We start from the raw sequence: 22,209 nt of genomic DNA, 5'->3' as shown, positions 1-22,209 counted from the left end.
ATAAGGGACACATGCAAAGTACGACACTCAGGAAGGAATAATGAATTGCAGAAATGCAAAACGGGAAATGGCTGCCTAGGAAGGGATACTGGAGAAAAAGATCTGGGGGTTCTAGTGGATCACAAACTCCAATGAGAGTCATCAACATGATACTCTTAGAGGGGCGGGGGGGAAGCCAACATCATTCTGGGATGTATTAGCAGCATTGTTGTAAGGAAGACATTAGAAATAATTCTTTAACTCTATTCAGTGCTGAGAAGACCTCAACTGGAGTTCTGTGTCCAGATCACCACATTTTGGGAATGACGTGGACAAATTGAAGTCCAGAGGAAAGCAACAAAAATGATGAAAGTTGCAGAAAACATGACCTACAAGGAAAGATAGAAAAAAATTGGACTAGTTTAGACTGGAGAAGAAGGCTTCAATCATGTCCTCCTTCAGTCTTCTCAAGTACATAAAAGGTTGTTATAAAGAGGAGGGTGATAAATTGTTCTCCTTATTCACTGAGGACAGGACAAGAAGTAATAGGCTTAAATTGCAGCAAGGAAGAGTTAGGTTAGACATTAGGAAAAACTTCCTAACTAGGGGTAGTTAAGCACCGGAACAAATTAGGGAGGTTGTGGAATCCCTGTTGTTGGTTTTTAAAAACAGATTAGACAAACACATGTCCACAATGCAAATAATTGCAAATACCCCGGGGTATGTGTACTATGTCTTACAAAAATTTTCCAATATACATTTCATCATGTTATATTTTAAAACATAACAAACCTGCCAAGTTTTTTTTAATTGGCATGTCAGTTGCATTTCTGCAAATAATTCCAGCTAATGCCTGCATTCCCATTTCCTTAAAATGGACACGTTTGTCAACCAAGATTAAGAGTAACACTTCATCCTGTGTTAGAGAAGTGCACACTTGCAGTTAGACGGCTGCATCCCCAGAGTTGCCACCCTCTTTTGGTGTGATATTGGGCCTGCAGTAGGCTTTGCAGTACTATTAGTAATTAAAAATTCAACTAAGCTCACAAGCTCCCCACTTTACATACGTGGATTAAGAACATGCCTGTGAAAAGGTAGTCCATATTCTTATGTTAAATTGCAAGCTTTGATATTGTTTGCTATATAGTTTAAAATAGCAAACAGTTGTAATCTGTATGTCTGTACTGGGAGGTTATGGCTTTCTCTTTTCAGAAGTTACTTGTGCTGTAATAATAGAACTTCTTGATTTGTCAGTGTCCAGCAGGGTTTTGTGCAGTTGGTCGTGTTTATGTATCCAGTGTCAAAGCAGCTGTCACTGAGGATATACATTAAGTGTATCAGGTTTGAATAATCCTATTGATGCCAATTTAAACCAGAGTCTTCTAAACAAAGAAAATGTCTGTCTGCAATTGTGAGCCTCAAATGCAAGGCAGTTTATCATTTGTGAGGCTTTGGATACAAGAGATCACTCTATTGAAGTGAATTAGCGAAACAACGCCTAAGATTTCATTCCAGTGGAGTAAATTGTTATGAAAGTTGCTTTTGGATTAATTTTAAGATACTGTGAGACTATATTTGGATTTAACCTGAGAGCACTATAAATGAAGGCATTTTTCCTTTCATGCTTTTTACTGAGGGCCTATCAATTGTAATCAAATGAAAGCCTTCCTGCTTTCCTAGACTGTGTCTGCTATCCTAGACTTATCTCCTGACGAGCAGTCATAACCACTGTTCCTTTCACTATACAGAGCTAAGTTCCTCCCCTCTCTGCATTGTGTCCAGCCTCCTCTACCCTGGATGGTTGCCCAGCACTACATCAAGTAAAGATCACGGGAGAAAAAGTTCCTGGCAGAAGTAGGCTGGGTGGGTAGAGACTTCTTCAAGGAGTCCCAAGTAGCTGCAATGTCCAGAAAACAACTGGGGCACAAGGTGGCCACAATAACCTTCCTACTCACTGTGGTAAAAGGAACTGGTCAGTCTTCCATTGTTAACTGTAGGATTAGCAGGTATCCAAAGGGTTAAATATATAATAAAACATAGATGTGATATGATGCTGAGGGTTTTGATTAGAATCTCCCCCCCCCTTATATTTCCCTCTAGATGTATTACAGGCCCATAGCTGCTAAATTCTAATTTTAAAAATATAATAAATATACCTTTCACCATTTATTTAAAAAACGACAAAGGACCTTCCCATCTATGTAAAGATGTTACCTATAAAACAGCCACATAGAAGAGGTTTGGCTATGTACATGGGCTGCAGCTGGGGCTAATTTGCCCCACCCCATTTCAGAGCTGGAATTATTTTTAAAAATAAAGTCCCTGGCCATTAACATCAAGCAGCCTCCAGCTCCAGATTACAGCCAGTTCAGTAGTAACCTGTCCAGATGGGGCGTGAGCAGGTGGCAATTTTAAAATATTTGCACAGTGTTGTAGACGGTGCTGGAGGATACTCAAAGAATCTGGACACTCAAATAGCAGCAGCAGCTGGTGCCATATTTCAGGGCCTTCAGAGGCCTTTGTGGGAACATCATAATGTCAAGCTAGCTATAAAGCTTGCAGCTAGAGAACCACACTTGTGCTAACTCTGTTGTATGGCAGTGAAAGCTGAGCACTGAGGAAGGCTTAAGAGTGGCAGACTGACATTTTAGATTTTTGTCTTCATCAGCTGCTCAATATTAAGTGGCAGGACAAGACCAGAAATGAGGACATTCATAGCTGAACGCAGCAACCACCTCAATCAGTGCTGATTCAGTTTTGGTGGCTTTCTTGGTATGGAGATGATATTAGGATGGAAGACCCATAAATTACAAAGCGTAGGGACCAAGGAATGCTGCGACATGATTGACGATCATGTAGTCACCAAAACCTTTGGTAGCACCATGAAATTGCCAGTGATGGACATAGACTGAACATCCAGCCTTATCACATTAAGGGCCAAGGTAGAAATCCATCAGAATGGCACTTGATTTTCAAGGAAGCTACTTCCTTTAGGGATTTTGCCACGATGATGATTTTAAGAGCTCCTATACAGGAGGTTATATACCCTTGAAAGAGGGCTAAATGAGCTCCCATTTTGTCTTGTGCAGCAGCAGTTAGTACTGCTTTTAGAGCTGTGTGCCACTTAGCTTTAATGACTTTGGGTGTACAAACAGAAGTAAGGAGCCACACTGGCTTCTGTCAGCATAGTAAAATAAGTGTTCTGCAGCAGGATGCAGTAGTCAGCAGTGACTCCTTTTCTCTGCTTCAATCCCTCTGATGCTTTGAGCAGGGGATTGGACTAGATGACCTCCTGAGGTCTCTTTCAACCCTAATCTTTTATGACTGAGTTTAAGAAAAGGTGTTTTGCTCAGCTTCTTTGGACCTGACAGGCTTTGACATAGGTCTTGTTTTCACAGCACTGTTAGCTAGAGGTATAACTCAAGTGTTAATATATATATATATATTAATATAATCCAACTTGTGCCCACACACAAAGATCTCTAGCTCAAGTTAAGTGAGATTTTAAGCTTGAGGTAGCTTGCCTGTCAGAGGGTTGGCTTGAGGACCAGTGAAGGTCAAGCTAGTAATTCAGTGGAAACTCAGCTTTAGGCTTTTGATGAGAAAGGGAGTTATTAAAAATGTGGGAAACTGAGACAGTGTCCTCATATAATGAAAGTGGCAAACCGCCAGGGGTGTCTGTCTGTCTGTCTTGTGCCGGGGGGGAGGGAGAATCTTCAAACACTGGAAAATAACGCTGAAGAGTAAGCCCCTGAGAGTGTTGTTTTGTTACATTTAAAATTGATATTTTTCAATATAGATCACAATGTGCATCTTTCTAATAACTCAATCCTGTCCCACTAACTTCTTGGCATCTCGGTAACGCTTTAAAAAAAAAAAAGGCTGTAAAATGTACATATGTAATTAATTAATTAATTGAATTCATAACAGGTATATCCCAGAGAGACTACACTCAATACTATGAGCATATCTCTAAACAAAATGACGAGATCTGCAGATGTATACAGGAGTTCTTCAAGAAACACATTCAATATAAATTCTTGGATGAAGATTGTAAGTATCTCTTTAAGGGTTGTATTAGAAAGCAAGATTGTGGGACGTGGGAAATGTTTTATGGAAGTTCCTAATTGCTTATTAGTCACACAAGTAAAAATTAACTTTAAAATAGAATCTGGGGGCCTGATCCTTCAAACATTTCTTCATGAAACTCCCATTGACTTCACTATGAGTTCTGGGCTCAAAAGGGCTTGCAGTGCCAAGAAAGTAGAAATGAGGCCTATCAGCTACTTGCCAGCCCAGGATGCTGTAGCTGCTTGCCAGCCCGGGATTGTTTCCTACAGTTACTTAGAAATACCAGTGAAAAATATTTCCTAGTAATATTTGACATTGCTAATATCTACTCTTGTAATGTTTTTGTTCTCTGACTGCATGCTAATGCTAGTTGCTGCTTGCACGGTGTTTGGCTCTTTGATTTGAGAGAGTTTTGTATTCACTGAAAATATCAGTCTTTCCACCTGTAGAGGAATGATTTAAAAAAAAAAAAAAAAAGAGAGGAGGTTGGTGGTAAAGAAAAATTGCACATTAATTTTGTACCCAACAAAATAGATAGGGGGCAAATAGGTATTTAGATATTTGGTTACCTTTTATTCAATAGTTAATAGTTTATTCACCTGAAGAAAAAAAAAAAAAAAAGCACACCTCCAATTTTTTTAATATCAACATCTGATAAATATGCCTTGTCTGCTAAATGTCTTATTAGATTTTGCTCAGTTTAATAAAATCACTGCAAGAGATGTCACAGATGTTGTAACGCCATTAAACAGAGATCTGATGACTATATTTCTATATAGTATCTCTTTAAACAAAAGTTCACTGTGGTAATTATTTTATTTCTGATATTTACATGGCACAGATTGTAAACCAGTTAATACTTCCCAATAAATACTTACTAGGGCTATCAATTAATTGCACATAACTCTCACGATTAACTCAAAAAAATTAATTTTGATTAAAAAAATTAATTGGATTAATCGCAGTTTTAATTGCACTGTTAAACGATAGAATACCAATTGAAATTTATTAAATATTTTGGATGTTTTTCTACATTTTCATATATATTGTATTCTGTGTTATAATTGAAATTAAAGTGTATATTTTTTATTACAAATATTTGCACTTTAAAAATGATAAACAAAAGAAATAGTATTTTTCAATTCACCTCATACAAGTACTGTAGTGCAATCTGTTTGTCATGAAAGTGCAACTTACAAATATAGATTTTTGTTATTACATAACTGCACTCAAAAACAAAACAATGTAAAACTTCAGAGCCTACAAGTCCACTTGGTCCTACTTCTTGTTCAGCCAATCGCTAAAACAAGTTTGTTTACATTTACAGGAGATAATGCTGCCCTCTTCTTATTAACAATGTCACCTGAAAGTGAGAACAGGCATTTTCATGGCACTTCTGTAGTCGGCGTTGCAAAGTATTTACGTGCCAGATATGCTAAACATTCGTATGTCCCTTCATGCTTCAGCCACCATTCTAGGGGACATGCTTCCATACTGATGTTGCTCGTTAAAACAATGTGTTAATGAAATTTGTGAATGAACTCTTTGGGGGAGAATTGTATGTCCCTGCTCTGTTTTACCCGCATTCTGCCATATATTTCATGTTACAGCAGTCTCGGATGATGACCCTGCACATATTCATTGTAAGAACACCTTTCACAGCAGATTTGACATAACACAAAGAACGTAGCATGTGAGATTTCTAAAGTTAGCTATAGCACTCGACTCAAGGTTTAAGAATCTGAAGTGCCTTCCAAAATCTGAGAGGAATGAGGTGTGGAGCATGCCTTCAGAAGTCTTAATAAAGCAACGCTCCAATGCGGAACCTACAGAGCCCGAATTACAAAAAAAGAAAATCAACTTTTTGCTGGTGGCATCTAACTCGGGTGATGACATGAACATGCGTCGGTCCGCATTGCTTTGGATAGTAATCAAGCAGAACCCGTCATCAACATGGACATATGTCCCCTGGAATGGTGGTTGAAGCATGAAGGGACATATGAATCTTTAGCGCATCTGGCATGTAAATATCTTGCGATGCTGGCTACAACGGTGCCATGAGAACGGCTGTTCTCACTTTCACGTGACGTTGTAAATAAGCAGTCTGCATTATCTCCTGTAAATGTGAACAAACCTGTTTGTCTGAGCAATTGGCTGAACAAGAAGTAGGAGTGAGTGGACTTTAGGCTCTGAAGTTTTATATTGTTTTGTTTTTGAGTGCAGTTATGTGACAAAAATAATGCAGGGTTTTTTTGTACATAATTCTACATTTGTAAGTTCAACTTTCATGATAAAGAGATTGCACTGTAGTACTTGTATGAGTACATTGTATGAGGTGAATTGAAAAAAAATTTTTTTACAGTGCAAAAACTTGTAATAAAAAATAAATATAAAGTGAGCACTGTACAGTATGTATTCTGTGTTGTAATTGAAATCAATATATTTGAAAATGTAGAAAACATCCAAAATTATTAAAATAGATGGTATTCTATTATTGTTTAATAGTGTGATGAATCGCAATTCATTTTTTTTAATCGCTTGACAGCCCTAATAAATACTTCTGGGGAAAAAAAGGCCAGTTCTTTAGCATGAGTGCCTAGAGCAATTCAGTATCTTAAATGATGGGTAGTTACCAACAATGACTAAAGGAATAGGCTGGATCCTTTCAGTAAAAATATTGATTAAATGTTCCCTTCAAAAAAGGTGCTGATGCTTTTTTGTTTAACTACTAACTACTGATTTTTTTAAAATTAACGAAACATTCAGAACTGAACATTGGGGATGGAAATATATATGAAAGAATATTTAATAATAAAGTATGTAGATCAATTATTTATGAAGATTAAACAGCTACCAAATGTTTGCCACTAGAACAGCTATGATATCTTTTGAAAAAAGGAATTGTAAGTCTGTTTCCAAGAAGTTTTATTTATATTTATTTATTTTTTAAACATTGACATTCAACATTTTAGCTGCTTAGACCTTTTCACAGCTGGATTATAATTTAACGGATTCCCACTGCTGTAGTAGAAGTAACTTGCACTGCATTGTGGTTTAAAAACTAAAATTGCAAAACATTTCACAGTGGGAACAATCTCCACAATCCAGCAAACCACTTAAGTATGAACATAATTTTAAGCATGTGAATTGTCCTGTTGAAGTCAATGAGCTGCTCATGTTTATTGGGTAGCCCCAATGACTTCAATGGAACAACTCACAAGTTTAAAGTTATGTGTATGCTTAAGTGGTTTGCTGGATTGGGGACTCAATCCATCCCTTGCCTAGTGTAAAACAGTTTCTTACAGTATCTCCATCAGGATTCTTGAAGTGTGTTGCCCAGAGCTGAACACACTACTCCAGTGGAGGTCTTACTATTGCTGAGTAGAGCAGAACAGTTAACTTCCCTTGTCTTACATATAACGCTTCTGCTAATACACCCCAGAAAGGTATTAGCCTTTATTGCAACTTTATCACATTGTTGACTCATTTAATCTATGATCCACTATAACCCTCAGTTCCTTTTCAGCATTTCCACTGCCTAAACAGTTATTCCCCATTTGGTAGTTGTGCATTTGATATTTTTTTTTCTTCCAAAATATACTACTTTTTGCTGATCTTTATTGAACTTCATCTTGTTGATTTCAGACCAGTTCTCTGATTTATCAAGGTCAATCTGAATTCTGGTCCTGTCCTCCAAATGCTTGCGACCTCTCCCATCTTGGCATCATCTGCACATTTTATAAACATGCTCTCCACTCCATTATCTAAGTCATGAATGAAAATATTGAATAGAACTGAACCCAAAACAGACCCCTGCAGGACCCCACTAGATACATCCTCCCAGTTTGACAGTGAACTATTGATAACTAACTATTCTTTGATTACAGCCTTTCATAGATTCATAGATACTAAGGTCAGAAGGGACCATTCTGATCATCTAGTCCGACCTCCTGCACAGCGCAGGCCACAGAATCTCACCCACCCACTCCTATGAAAAACCTCACCCATGTCTGAGCTATTGAAGTCCTTAAATCATGGTTCAAAGACTTCAAGGAGCAGAGAAGCCTCCCTCAAGTCAACCATGCCCCATGCTACAGAGAGCCTTTCAAACAGTTTTGCACCCGCCTTGTAACAATTTCATTTCGATGCCATTTCCTTAGGTTGCTTATGAGACTGTCCAGTGGGCCTGTGTCCAAAACCTTACTAAAATCAAGATATATCGCCTCTAATGCTTCTCCTCATCCACTATGCCAGTAACCCTGTCAAATGGTTAAACCTGTGCATGTTTAAATGGTTTGCTGGATTAGATTTATTGTCCATTTGTATTACCATAGTCCCTAGGAGCCCTAGTTATGGGCCAAGACCTCACTGTGCTAAGCACTGTACAAACCCAGAACAGAGAGATGGTCCTTGCCAAAGGGGCTTGCAATCTTAGTGACCAAATCAATCTTCCCTCCCCTTGATTTTTCTGAAAAGTGATATTTTCTCATGCCAACTTATGTTTTACTGAATTATTGTTGTTAATCTTGTGGAGACAGGTATCTTATGAAAGAACCTTGATAGTCTCAAAGGCTATAATTCTGATTGTCCTGATCACTGTCCTTGGAGAAGTCTAGTGGCCCTGAAAGCAGTGTCTAGTGTGATAGTGTTTCTAGACCTAAAGAGCTGTGAAAAATCCAAACAGAAGATCATGTCATTCTGATTAACATCTTGCTTTTTCCCTCTACTTCATTTCTAACATGATTTTACCTGGTATGTCATCAATTGATACATAAGAAATGAGACCAGTCTTTTAAAAAATGGGTGCCTAGAGTTAGGCTCCTAAAGTGCGGTCTGTGGGTGGGGAAAAGATTTTCTACTGGTTGCTGCCATCTGACTTTCTTAAATCTGGCTTTCTTTAGTCTTTCTCCTCATATCAAATAGACAGAGCTCTCCTTCTGAGTTCTCTTTTGAGAAAAGAAGACTTCAGGGTGACCTTACCTGATGAAGTCTTGCAAATCTGTGGGCTCAGGCACTAATAAATGCTGATCTTCTCTCTGTGGAAGGCTACTTCCAGGAAGTGCCACACAACAGTGGGTTTTTTGTTTGTTTGTGTCTATTGATTTTAATTTTTGTTTCCAGCTTGTCTATTGACAGTTACAATATTCACTGTTGGATAGCAAATTGTTTTTTATTAAATAGGTTCTTCTCATTTCCATTTTTTTTAAAGTTATAGTGTTTTCTAGTTTTTCTGGCAATCTTCCCTAGCTTCTCTTCTGTTCACAGAGAGAGTTGTTTGCGCTTTTTCCACTTGGACTAGTACCATGTCCAGTGGAAGTGCTGAATAATTGCAGCTGGAGTACCTCAGATTCATAGCAGTTAGAGAATAGAGGGATGAATTTTTTTTAAAAAAAAACTAACTAATAATTTTAAAAAGTTAAAAATGCTATCCCAAAAAATGAAGAGGAATGTGGAAGAATTTTCTTAATCCTCATTTTTAATTACCCTTACGAAAGGTGCTGAATTCATAGACTTTGCATCTGAAACCTTCAGGTTAGCTATGAATGCATGGTACAGCCTGGGCAATAGTGGAGCAAGTTGTCTCATAAATCCCCACCAAAACACCTCAGTTCTGTCCGGGAGGCACCTCTGTGGGAGAGAGAGTAGCTCAAGTGTTCTTGCTTGTTTAGATTTTTGGATTGTGCAAAGATTACCAGCCAATGGTACCATTTAGTACCAGTTGTGATGTGAATGCCTGTCCACTGACAACTGGCTAGGAGCATCAAACAACCATCAGATTGCAATGATTTACGGTCATCGCTGCCTTGGGCCTGATTTAAATTGACAGAGATGACTTTACTATGAAGTGCCTGTAGCTTTTGCATCAATAAAACAAGTGTGCTCACATCTCCTGTTTCTGTTAATCAATAAGCTTGGTTAAGCAGAGATGCCAGGTTTCTTTTTTCATTACGTGTTATTCCTTGCACAGATGAACAGCCAAACTTGGGGCTTGTCAGCCTGAGAAAATTGCACAGGTTTAACTTGAGGTGATTTTTATACTGATTTAGCTAAACCGGTGCAAAAGGTGGTGTGGACACACACTTTAGTTTAAGCCAGCTTTATTTCAGTTTAGCTAAAGTCAATTGGGAAGTGGTTTAAGCCAAGCTGCAATAAACTGTGCTTAATGCTGAAATAAGAGTGACCACACAGCGGTTTTACGGGTTTCACAAAATCAGTTTTTAAATTACTTCAATTAAACAGGTGCAACTTCTGCATGTAGACATGGCCTGAGTTTTCAAAAAGTCTGTGTGTAACTCTGTATAGGAAGACGTAAGAATGGCCGGACTAGGTCACACCAGTGATCCATATGGCGCAATATCCTGTCTTCCAACAGTGGCAAGTGCCGGATGATTCAGAGGGAATAAACAGAACAGGGCAATTATTGAGTGATCCATCCCCAGTCATCCAGTCCCAGCTTCTGGCAGTCAGAAGTTCAGGGACATCCAGAGCTTGAGGTTGTGTCCCTGCCCCTCTTGGCTAATAGTCATTGATGGACTTATCGTCCATTAATTTATCTATCTTTTTTTAATTAGTTATATTTTTGGCCTTCATAATATCCCATGGCAAAGAGTTCTACAGATTGACTGTATATTGTATGAAGTACTTCCTTTTATTTGTTTTAAACCTGCTGCCTATTAATTTCATCAGGTGACCCTTAGTTCTTGTTTTTTGTGACGGGGCAAATAACACTTCCTTATTCGCTTTCTCCATACCATTCATGTCTTTATAGACCTCTATCATATCCGCCCTTAGCTGTTGTGATGGGGTTCCTGGGGTGCACCCTGGACAGTGGGATTGCTGAGCCCTCTTTCCCACAATCTGGGGTATATCTCTCACTCTGTGATGCTGTTAGCAAGCTACAAACCTCTGACAGGTGCCGTGCTTACACAGACATCCACAGGCAGGGACACCCCCAATTGAGTTACATAAATGCTTCTCCTAGCCACTCAGGAACCAACAATAGAGTGGCTCCAGTCAATTCCCCCCAGCTCCCCAATCTTGCACCCCATAACTGTACTGCCTCACACTGGGCAGAAGCCTGACCAGTGAAAGTTCATTAACCAGTTTGCCCCTCCCTTAGTGTGGAGAGGACACACACTAGCCTTTGTAAACTGAGCTGAGATTTCCTAAGCACTTCAATCAAAACTCACTGTTTTAAGTAAAATATAAACAGATTTATTAGCTAAAGAGAGAGATTTTAAGTGATTATAAGTAGCAAGCATAGAGATCAAAGTTGGTTACCTAAAAATAAAATAAATTTGCAGTCTGAGTTCTACAAACTAAACAGGATTTGAATCAAGCAGTGTCTCTCCCGGACAGATGGTATAGTTCTTCAATACACAGACTGGGACTCTTTTTCCAGCCTGGGGCCATCTTCCACAGACCACCATCTTTGTCCTCCAGATGTGTTTTCAAGTGTTGAGTTGTGGGGGGGAGTAAGGCCAAGTCACAATGTCACTGCCCCCTTTTTATGGTTTCTTCCAGCTTGCTGGAAAGATCTTTTGCCATGATGTGGGTCAAGCAGCCTCCATTGTATACAGTTCCTGGGACAGTGGATTCTTTCCTTGATGGGTGTTGGTGAGCCATTAACGATGTCTGGCTGCTCCATTGTTATACCTAAATGCTGGTTCTGAGTGTTCGCAACCTCACAACATATTTCAGTAACGCGCACACACAGCAAAACTTCATAACTTCACATGCAATGATAGCGCCTACAATCCAACAAGATATTCTTTTCTTTTCTGTGTATATAAATCTCTCCACTGTATTTTCCACTGAATACGTCCGATGAAGTGAGCTGTAGCTCACGAAAGCTTATGCTCAAATAAATTTGTTAGTGTCTAAGGTACCACAAGTACTCCTTTTCTTTTTATTACATGTGTGTACCACAGCTAGCACAATGGGGCCTTGATCCCTGATTAAGGCCTCTAAGTGCTACTACAATACAAACGATAATATTGAAGATAAGCTCTCCTCTGTTTTTGAAGAGCTCATAAAATGTTTTGGGGTGGAAATATCTGTATTAAACAATAAAGACCTGTAGAAAACCCAGTCTATGCATTGTCAACAGGAGTTCTCCATTACTGTTTCTACTCTCCATCATAAATGAGCGCTGTCCTGGGCTTTCCGTTTTGTAGGTAGATTAAACTTTGGGCATTGTGCTACAATCGCTTGTTTATCTATTTACGCTTAGCCATGTGTGTAACCACATATATTTTGAAACTAACATCAATTTTTCTTCTTTCCAGTTGTTTTTGATGTGTACAGAGACAGCATGGTAAGTTAATGGCTCATATTATTGACATATTCTTTGATTTTATTATTTATATTCTGTGGAAATTCTTATGCTTCCTAAGTACAATGGAGGTGAAATGAATGATGGCTTCAACCTCCTGAGAAATATTGTGATGGTGAGTATGTGACGTTGCACGCTATATGATTTTATGAAAGTATGCTGATGAGTGTGAATATAATGTAACTAAAATATGCTTTGTGCAAAAGGTCTCTTGTAAGGTATCATTACAAAGCTAATAATCTATTGAGCGTGGTTATCCTATTTGTATAAATGTATAACTCTTCTATCTGAAACTAGAAATATGAAATATAACTCTGAGGGCCTATTGTAGTTATGCAAAGTGTGGGCCATTAATGGTGGTTTGGAATCTTGATGGCTCCCATCAACCAGGACAACTGACTGTGGATGGCTCTGTTTGCAGGCAGGCCTTCCTGTGAGTCAGGCTGGGAGGAATGGGGTCCCACAGGACATGTGATCATGTCACCTGAACTGGAATCCATCTTTAATCTGGTGTTTTTCCATTGAGAAGGAGGGGTGGGAACCCAGAGGGACAAAGGATTCCCACCTTATGCAAAAGATATACAAGTGGTGGAACAGACCAAAGAGGAGCCGTCATGAGGAATCCCCTAGCTACCACCTGAGCTGGAACAAGGGCTGTACAAGGGGAAAGGATTGTGCCCAGACTAGGAAGGTGTCCAGTCTGTGAAAGAAACTTATTGAAACATCTCTAAGGGTGAGATTTTATCTGTATTCAGTTTTATTACTGTATTAGACTTAGACTTGCGCGTTTTATTTTATTTTGCTTGGTAATTCACTTTGTTCTGTCTGTTACTACTTGGAACCACTTAAATCCTTCTTTCTGTATTTAATAAAATCACTTTTTACTTATTAAGTAACCCAGAGTATGTATTAATACCGGGGGGGGGGGTCAAACAGCTGTGCATATTTCCCTGCCAGTGTTGTAGAGGGCGAACAATTTATGAGTTTATCCTGTATAAGCTTTATACAGGGTAAAACAAATTTATTTAGGGTGTGGACCCCATTGGGAGTTGGGCATCTGAGTGTTAAAGACAGGAACACTTCTATAAGCTGCTTTCAGTTAAGCCTACAGCTGTTAAGGGATGTGGTTCAGACCTGGGTCTGGGTTTGCAGCAGGCTAGTGGGTCTGGCTGAAACCAGGCAGGGCACTGAAGTCCTAAGCTGACAGGGTGGAAAGCAGGAGCAGACATAGTCTTGGCACATCAGGTGGCAGCACCCAGAGAGTTTCTGTGATCCAACCCGTCACAGAGTGATTTAAAAGTATCTAGATTTTTTTATTTAGCATTCCATTCTGCAATTATTTTCTTATATCATAAGGTCCTGTTGACTTGAGTGTTATCTAATGGATCTAAATATCCTTTAACCTGTTCTTTCCTATTTTGGCTTATGTCCTCCCCCTTTGTTGTTAATATTGTGCTAAGTATCAGGTCATCACTAACCTTTTTAGTGAGGACTGAAACAAATAGGTATTAAACACCTGATCCTTCTTGAGCTCATCTGTCATTCGCTTTCTTTCCCTGTTAACTAGTGTACCTACACTTTCCTATTTCTTTTTCTTTTTCCTAATGTATTTATAGAACCATTTTGTGCCTTAGCTTTTCTGATTTTGTCTATACATGCTTATGTTTACTTTTGTACTGCTCCTTAGCAATTTGTCCATGTTTTCAACTTTTGTAGGATTCCTTTTTGAGGTTTAGGTCATTAAAAGAGCTCCTGATGGAATCATATTTGCCTTGTACTATTCTTCCTCCATTTCCTTCACATTAGGATAGTTTGCTGTTGTGCCTTTAATATTGTCTCTTTGAAAAACTGTCAGCTCTCCAGTACACCTTTTTCTCTCAGATTTTCTTAGATTAGATACTATTCAGGTAGGAAGGTAAGATGATTGGGATGTGCATGTGTCATATTACAATAATGTTTGTAGTTCTTTTGCAAATAATTTTCTCCAGAGAATAAGTAGTTTATCTTTAAAAGTATGTAACAGAATCTTTGATAAGACTTTAAAAAAAAAAAGATGTTTAATGGTGTCTCTCACATTTTGGGGAACAATCCAGACCAGTGTGGGGTTGTCATCGCTTGCCCTGTAACCTTAGGTGCGTGAATGTTCTGCTGCTGTGGCTCACAGCCTGGACACCAACAGACAAGCAGACAGTATCCTGAGTGTCTATGTGATGTGCAGCCCTGGTTCAGCGCTCTAACTCCAGCAGCCTGCCTAAAACACAACAGCCCCACAACAGCTTCCCAGTCTTAATGATTATTTGCAGAGGTGACCCCAATGGCGTCCCAGTCCCGAATTTTCCCCAAACCATCTGCCTTGAAGAGGCCAGCCCCCTCCTGGAACACTCACAAAAATGATAAGGGTTGTTTGCTCCTTTAAAGAGAAAGAAGCACATCACAGCTTAACTGAACTGGGGTAAATACACCCTTCCCTTCAAACACAGCACTGAGATGGTTTATTGTAAAAATTAACCAAATTTATTACCGAAAGGACACAGTTTAAGTGATACCAAGTAGAAGGAATACAATTAGAAAGGGTTACAAACAAATGAACAAAAGTAAAAATACTTTGTAATGGCTAAGACCTAACTTAACAAGCTAAAGTCTTTGTTCAAGGTAGCTTCCTTACCAATCTTCCATTCCCAGAGACTTCAACCCCTTTGGTTGAAGGACCTATCTTTCTCAGCTTGCAAGGATCTGGTCTCTTGTATCTGTGCAGTGATGGATAACTTAGGGGTTCTCTGCCCCTGCCTTAATAGTCCAGTAAACCTTAGAAAACCATATCTCTAAGTTAATTGATCTTGCTTCAAGAGGCAGGGAAGTTCCCTGGGGGATGCTGTCTCCTTCTCCTGTCAAGAGTAAGTGGTCATCTTTCCCTACTTGCTCTCCTGATGACTTTGTTTACCTTGCATATAAATATGCCGCCTTTGTCTCTGCCTGACAACCAGGCTGGTCAGACAAGCAAATTACACAGTCCTTTGTGATCTGAAAATGCTGACTCTCCAGCCATCTTGTGAGTTTTAATAGTAATGTTTACTGCATATATAAATTACTATCCCATTGTTACTGGTCAACCCTACTCCATTTGTATTCAAGGCTTGAGCAGACCTGTTTTATACTTCATTCAAATACAGACTTTAAAACATAGTATCAGACTACATCTATAACTCCACATGTAGTATTAATACAAACATTTCACAATGATATTAATCACCAATGTGTCAATAGTTTTCCAGTGACATGACACCTTTTACATACAGATCATGCCACTAATGAGTTGGGGTATACTGATCAAGCCTGCCAAAACTCAGTGTTAGATACCAGGAAGCCATTGCCCTAAGGCACTGGGATGCTCCTAGGATCACACCTCCCCCCTTACAAAGCTGCAGGAGGGTTAGTCATTGGCTGACCCAGAGGCAGCAGGACAGGACCCTCTTTCTTGGCCAGGGTGTCTGCCACCATATTTCCTTTGGATAGAAGAAACCTGTTTTGTCTCCTTTGTCTGTTTACAGTCTCTGGGATATAATATCAGAGCGTGTCCATAATTTCACCTACAGAGTTGTTACAAACATTTCACAGTGACATTAATGACCGGTGTAGTGGTGGATTTCAAATGATATATTACATCTCACGTTTTAAATAAATACCATGACCCGAGTACGTGAGGTACAGTGACTGTCAGACCAAACAAGAGTTGCTGATGTAGAATAGTGAACCATCAATGGGCATCTGCGTCACAATATCGCAAGAAACTGATTAAATATTATCGGGGCGACTGATAGCACCACCTATTATTAAGGTAGCCTGTCATGTCCCCTCTATAAGAGCCTGGTTATAGTTGCTTATAATGGACTGTTTGGGCTGAAATTTTCAAAACTGGGTGTCTGCCTTCAGCTGAATTATTTTTCCAAAACTTTCAGCCAAAATGGTTTAGCCTTCTCTGAGAACAAGGCTAGGGAAAAGTACGTTGTTTTGCCGATGCAAAAAAAATTCTGTTGATCTTTTCTTTGACCAGCTCTAGCTGCCCTGCTGCTTTGGAAGAAGGACTCGAATATGGCAAAGGGTGGCCTTTATGTCAGGGATGGGCCTTTTGCCATTCTGGAGAAAATCCACCCAAAGTTGGCCAATTTATAAGCCTGTGAAAAATCACAGTTTGCATGTGCTCAGACTTCAATTTTAATAGCTAAAATCTCCTTTTATCCTCACTGAGCACGCTCAAGCCTCATAGGTGCTCATGCTGACCAAACTGAGTGTGTGCTATCCCCACATACCAACGAAATATGCTCAACCCAAGGGCAATAGGGAGAAGCTGGACTTTCCCGAGAATGACTGTTCCCAGCTGCTTCAGACCACGGTGAGGCTAGGCACTGGAACTGAAAGCAGGGAGCCTCTCTCTCTCTCTCCTGTGTTCTCACTGACAGCCTTGCGGGAACATCCGGGCAGCATGGGAGAGGAAGATGTCTGTTTACGCCCCACCCCCCAAGTACTTATACCACAGCCCAGCTCTGAAGGCAGAGAGTGGAGAGCACCAGCTGCTAGCTGGTCAGCAGCACAGAAGTAAGGGTGGCAATGTGAAAAGTGATATTCGTCTATACCACTTTTTACAGTCTGAGGCCCTGTTCTTAGGCTGATGGTGGGAAGTGTATGGTTACATTTTTACATTTTAAACGAGTTACATTGAAATAAGGTGCTGTTGGGCTGTTAGGAATACAATTGTGTTGTTTCAGTGTAACTGGTTTAAAATGTAAAAATGTAACCCTACACTTCCCAGCTTAAGGCTGCCTCTGTTGCTTAGCCAAAGGCATAAGCCTAAGAACAGGGCTTCAGACTGTCACCGTAAACAAAAGGCCCTTACGCGGGCAAACAGTGATTTTGATTCTTTCTTTTATACTTCTATAACTAGCTAAGTAATAAAAATACACCTAAATTCTTAAAGTATAGGTCTTTGCAAACAGGCCTAAATATCTATATCCTAACATCAGACTGGTCAGAGAGGTTGAAGTGTTCTCCTACCAGAAGAGTACCCTGAAGTCACCTACTATAGTACAGGCCCAACAAAGAAAATAACAGAACGCCACTAGCTGTCACCTTCAGCCCCCAACTAAAACCTCTCCAGCGCATCATCAAAGATCTACAACCTATCCTGAAAAATCGTCCCTCACTGTCACAGATCTTGGGAGCCAGACCAGTCCTCGCTTACAGACAGCCCCCCAACCTGAAGCAAATACTCTCTAGCAACCACACACCACACAACAAAAACAGTAACCCAAGAACCTATCCTTGCAACAAAGCCCGATGCCAACTCTGTCCACATATTTATTCAAGTGACACAATCATAGGACCTAATCACATTAGCCATGCCATCAGGAGCTCGTTCACCTGCACATCTACCAATGAGATATATGCCATCATGTGCCAGCAATGCCCTCTGCCACGTACATTGGCCAAACCGGACAGTCTCTACGCAAAAGAATAAATGGACACAGATCTGACATCGGGAATCATAACATTCAAAAACCGGTAGGAGAACACTTCAGCCTCTCTGGCCACTCAGTAGAAGACTTAAGGGTGGCAATTCTGCAACAGAAAAGCTTCAAAAACAGACTCCAAAGAGAAACTGCTGAGCTTGAATTAATTTGCAAACTAGATAACATTAACTTGAGTTTGAATAGAGACTGGGAGTGGCTGGGTCATTACACATATTGAATCTATTTCCACACGTTAAGTATCCTCGCACCTTCTTGTCAACTGTCTAAATAGGCCATCTTGATTATCACTACAAGTGTTTTTTTTTCTCCTGCTGATAATAGCTCATCTTAACTAATTAGCCTCTTACAGTTTATATGGCAAATTCCACCTTCTCTGTATATATGTGTGTGTGTGTGTGTGTGTGTGTGTGTGTATATGTATATATGTATGTATACATCTTCTTACTATATGTTCCATTCTATGCATCCGATGAAGTGAGCTGTAGCTCACGAAAGCTTATGCTCAAATAAATTTGTTAGTCTCTAAGGTGCCACAAGTACTCCTGTTCTTTTTGTGGATACTGACTAACACGGCTGTACTCTGAAACCAATCAGGTCTTAGGCATCTTAGATTTGGGCACCCGAAATCAGTGAATGCTTTTGACGTTAGTCTTTCTGTTCCTTAGTCCCCATCTGTAAAATGGAGATACTACCCTTCAGCTTACGGGGTATAGTGAAGATAAATTAATATTTGTGAAGCACTCAGATACTAATGAATAGCACTATCTGGGGATGAATCAGGGAGAAATTAATAATTCTGTCTTCATAACAGGGTTTGAGTAGAATGCAGTAAATAAGGCATTGGGCCACACATTGAATAAGGATAAAACAAAATATTGAATAGCTGCTCACTAAGTGAGGGCCATCCATCCTGTGCACTGACTGAAGTTGTGGTACTGTGGAAAAATGTGTGATCATGTGATTAAAAGGCTTGCCTACATAATGTGGCAATGAAACAGCACTACATGTAAGTGCACTAGGGAGCCTTTAGTGTGCAGCGGCAGGATCTACATAGAACAGTTAATGCACAGCACATTAGTGCACCTTAAAAATCACATCCCCGTAGAGTACATTACCCTGTTTTGTGTACAAGCCCAAAGACTGCGTCAAATTGCTTGCAAACAAGGAGGCCGAGATCAGGTTGCATAGGCAACCTTAATCTGGCATTTTCTAATTTTTAGTGCTTAACTTTTCAGCCTTAATTGTGTGTGTCTGTGTGATAGAAACTACTGGTGATGACAAGGGAATTGGGTAGACTTAACTACCGAACAGATCTTCATCTCTCTGCTTGAGATTGATATTATCTGAAGGACTCTGCCTTTTGCTGTACTCTAGAAATAATGTTCTGATTTGTATAAGAGTTTGGATTATGGATCTACTGAGTATTTGAGGAAATAACTCACAGATTTGAAGCCCTAAGGGACTATTATGATCATCTAATCATACTTTCCAAATTTCATCCACTAATTCCTGCATCAAACATACATCTTTTCCTGATCTGAGAGCAAAAATGGATTTAATCTAACAAAGTGAAGACTGTGATTCAATGGTGCCACCTTTCAGGATTTTTATTGTGAACCTTGTGATATCTGATGTTTTCTTAAAGCTCCAGCTCCCAGAATCATGTGATTATGCGAGGCTAAGTCTTCATTTAAAAAAAAGAAAGAAAGAAAGCTTCTGTCCCTTACAGTTGTGAAGAAAAGCCTTAAAACATGCACCCTAAAGCCTCAAAAGTTAGAAAGCAAACTAAAAGGGGACCTTTTAAAAATCTCATTATTAGGGCTGTCAATTAATTGCAGTTAACTCACGCAATTAACTCAAAAATTGATCATGGTTAAAAAAAAATTAATTTTGATTAATTACACTTTTAATCTCACTGTTAAACAATAAAGTATCAATTGAAATTTATTAAATATTTTTGGATGTTTTTCTGCATTTTCAAATATATTGATTTCAGTTACAACACAAAATACAACATGTACAGTGCTCGCTTTATATTATTTTTATTACAAATATTTGCACTGTAAAAATGATAAACAAAAGAAATAGTATTTTTCAATTCACCTCATACAAGTACTATAATGCAATCTCTTTATCATGAACGTGCATGTTACAAATGTAGATTTTTTTGGGGGGGATACATAACTTCACTCAAAAACAAAACCATGTAAAACTTTAGAGCCTACAAGTCCACTCAATCCTACTTCTTGTTCAGCCAATCGCTCAGAAAAATAAGTTTTGTTTACGTTTATGGGAGATAATGTTGCCTGCTTATTATTTGCAATGTAACCTGAAATTGAGAACAGGCATTTGCCTGGCACTTTTGTAGCTGGCATTGCAAGGTATTTACATGCTGGATATGCTAAACATTCGCATGCCCCTTCATGCTTCGGCCACCATTCCAGAGGACATGCTGATGATGCTCGTTAAAAAAAGTGTTAATTACATTTGTGACTGAACTCCTTTGGGGAGAATTGCATGTCTCCTGCTCTGTTTTACCCACATTCTGCCATATATTTCATGTTATAATAGTCTCGGATGATGATCCAGCACATGTTCATTTTAAGAACACTTTCACTGCAGATTTGACAAAACACAAAGAAGGTACTAATGTGAGATTTCTAAAGTTAGCTACAGCACTCGACCCAAGGTTTAAGAATCTGAAGTGCCTTCCAAAACCTGAGAAGGACAAGGTGTGGAAGATGCTTTCAGAATAGTTAAAAGAGCAACACTCCAATGCGGAAACTTCAGAACCCAAACCACCAAAAAAGAAAACCTGCTGGTGGCATCTGACTCAGATAATGAAAGTGAACCTGCGTTGGTCAGCACTGCTTTGGATCATTATCAAGCAGAACTTGTCATCGGCATGGACGCATGTCCTCTGGAATGGTGGTTATAGAATGAAGGGACATGTGCATCTGGCTCATAAATATCTTACGAGGCCGGCTACAACAATGCCATGAGACTGCCTGTTCTTACTTTCAGGTGATGTAACAAGAAGTGAGCAGCATTATCTCCTACAAATGTAAACAAACTTGTTTGAGCGATTGGCTGAACAAGAAGTAGGACTGATTGGATTTGTAAGCTCTAAAATTTTACATTGTATTATTTTTGAGTGTAGTTATTTTTTTGTACATAATTCTACATTTGTAAGTTCAACTTTCATGGTAAGTATATTGCACTACAGTACTTGTATTAGGTGAATTGAAAAATGCTATTTCTTTTGTTTTTTACAGTGCAAATATTTGTAGTCAAAAATAATAATATAAAGCGAGCAAAGTACATCTTGTATTCTGTATTGTAATTGAAATCAATATATTTGAAAATGTAGAAAATATCCAAAAATATTTAAATTATTTTTTATTGTTTAACAGTGCAATTAATTGAGATTCATTTTTTTAATCACTTGACAATCCTACTTATTATTGTTGTGATCTGTGGGGAGTGGCCTGACTCGCAATGTTCCAGCAGATGGAGTTGGCAATACTGGTGATTTTAAGTACTGATTCTGACTCTCAGGTCTCTCTGTGACTGATATGTAGAGAAAGTTTCTGGGTTTTGTAGTTGGGTGCTATTTTTGGCACTGTCATTGTATAAAAAGATGTGTGTATGGATTGGAAGTACTTCTTGTACCAATGCATCCAGTCATCACCAGGTAATTTTATGACATTGGTTTCAAGTCAGCCTAATAGCTAAACACAGCTCAGGTACAAAATCTGTTTACCCAACCCAGGGGTTCTCAAATTTCATTGCACCGCGACTCCCTTCTGAGAAGAAAAATTACTACACGTCCCCAGGAGGGGGGGACCCAAGCCTGAGCCTGCCCAAGTTCTGCCACCCCGGGTGGTGGGCCAAACCCCAAGCCCCACCACCCCAGGCAGGGGGACCAAAACAGAAGCCAAGGGCTTCAGCCCCAAGCTGGGGTCCTGTACCCTGAGCCCCGCTGCCCAGGGCTGAAGTCCTTGAGCTTTGGCTTTGGCCCTGGGCCCCAGCAAGTCTGAGCCAATCCTGGTGACCCCATTAAAATTGGGTTGTGACCCACTTTGGGGTCCTGACCCACAGTTTGAGAACCGCTGATCCAGCCTGACTTCTGAAAGAAATCTGATGAGGTTCGAGAGCAGAGTCCTGCACTTAGGACAGAAGAATCCCATGTACTGCTACAGACTAGGAACCGAGTGGCTAGGCAACAGTTCTGCAGAAAAGGACCTAGAGGTTAAAGTGGACGAGAAGCTGTATATGAGTCACCAATGTGCCCTTGTT

The 22,209-nt window shown here is 39.5% G+C and overlaps 1 protein-coding gene and 1 long non-coding RNA gene across 3 annotated transcripts in view; one reads left to right on the top strand and one right to left on the bottom strand.

Moving 5' to 3' along the window:
- Positions 1-22,209, top strand: part of CDC123 (cell division cycle 123) — a 73,404-nt gene that overhangs the window by 31,582 nt on the left and 19,613 nt on the right. For both annotated transcript variants that reach the window (XM_043498474.1, XM_038387992.2), the window contains exons 9-10: positions 3,910-4,032; positions 12,339-12,367. In XM_043498474.1, coding sequence (XP_043354409.1) covers positions 3,910-4,032; positions 12,339-12,367 — 152 coding nt within the window. The remainder of the gene's footprint in view (positions 1-3,909; positions 4,033-12,338; positions 12,368-22,209) is intronic.
- Positions 395-17,322, bottom strand: LOC122456853. Its single transcript, XR_006275960.1, has 3 exons — positions 17,179-17,322; positions 12,855-12,869; positions 395-406 (listed from the first exon to the last, which is right to left on the bottom strand). It is a non-coding gene; the product is annotated as an uncharacterized LOC122456853 (long non-coding RNA).

The sequence above is a fragment of the Dermochelys coriacea genome, chromosome 1 (genome assembly GCF_009764565.3).
Source record: "Dermochelys coriacea isolate rDerCor1 chromosome 1, rDerCor1.pri.v4, whole genome shotgun sequence".
Classification (NCBI taxonomy): Eukaryota; Metazoa; Chordata; order Testudines; family Dermochelyidae; genus Dermochelys; species Dermochelys coriacea.
Note: the sequence above shows the minus strand (reverse complement) of the source record. Positions and strands in the feature narration are given on the sequence as shown.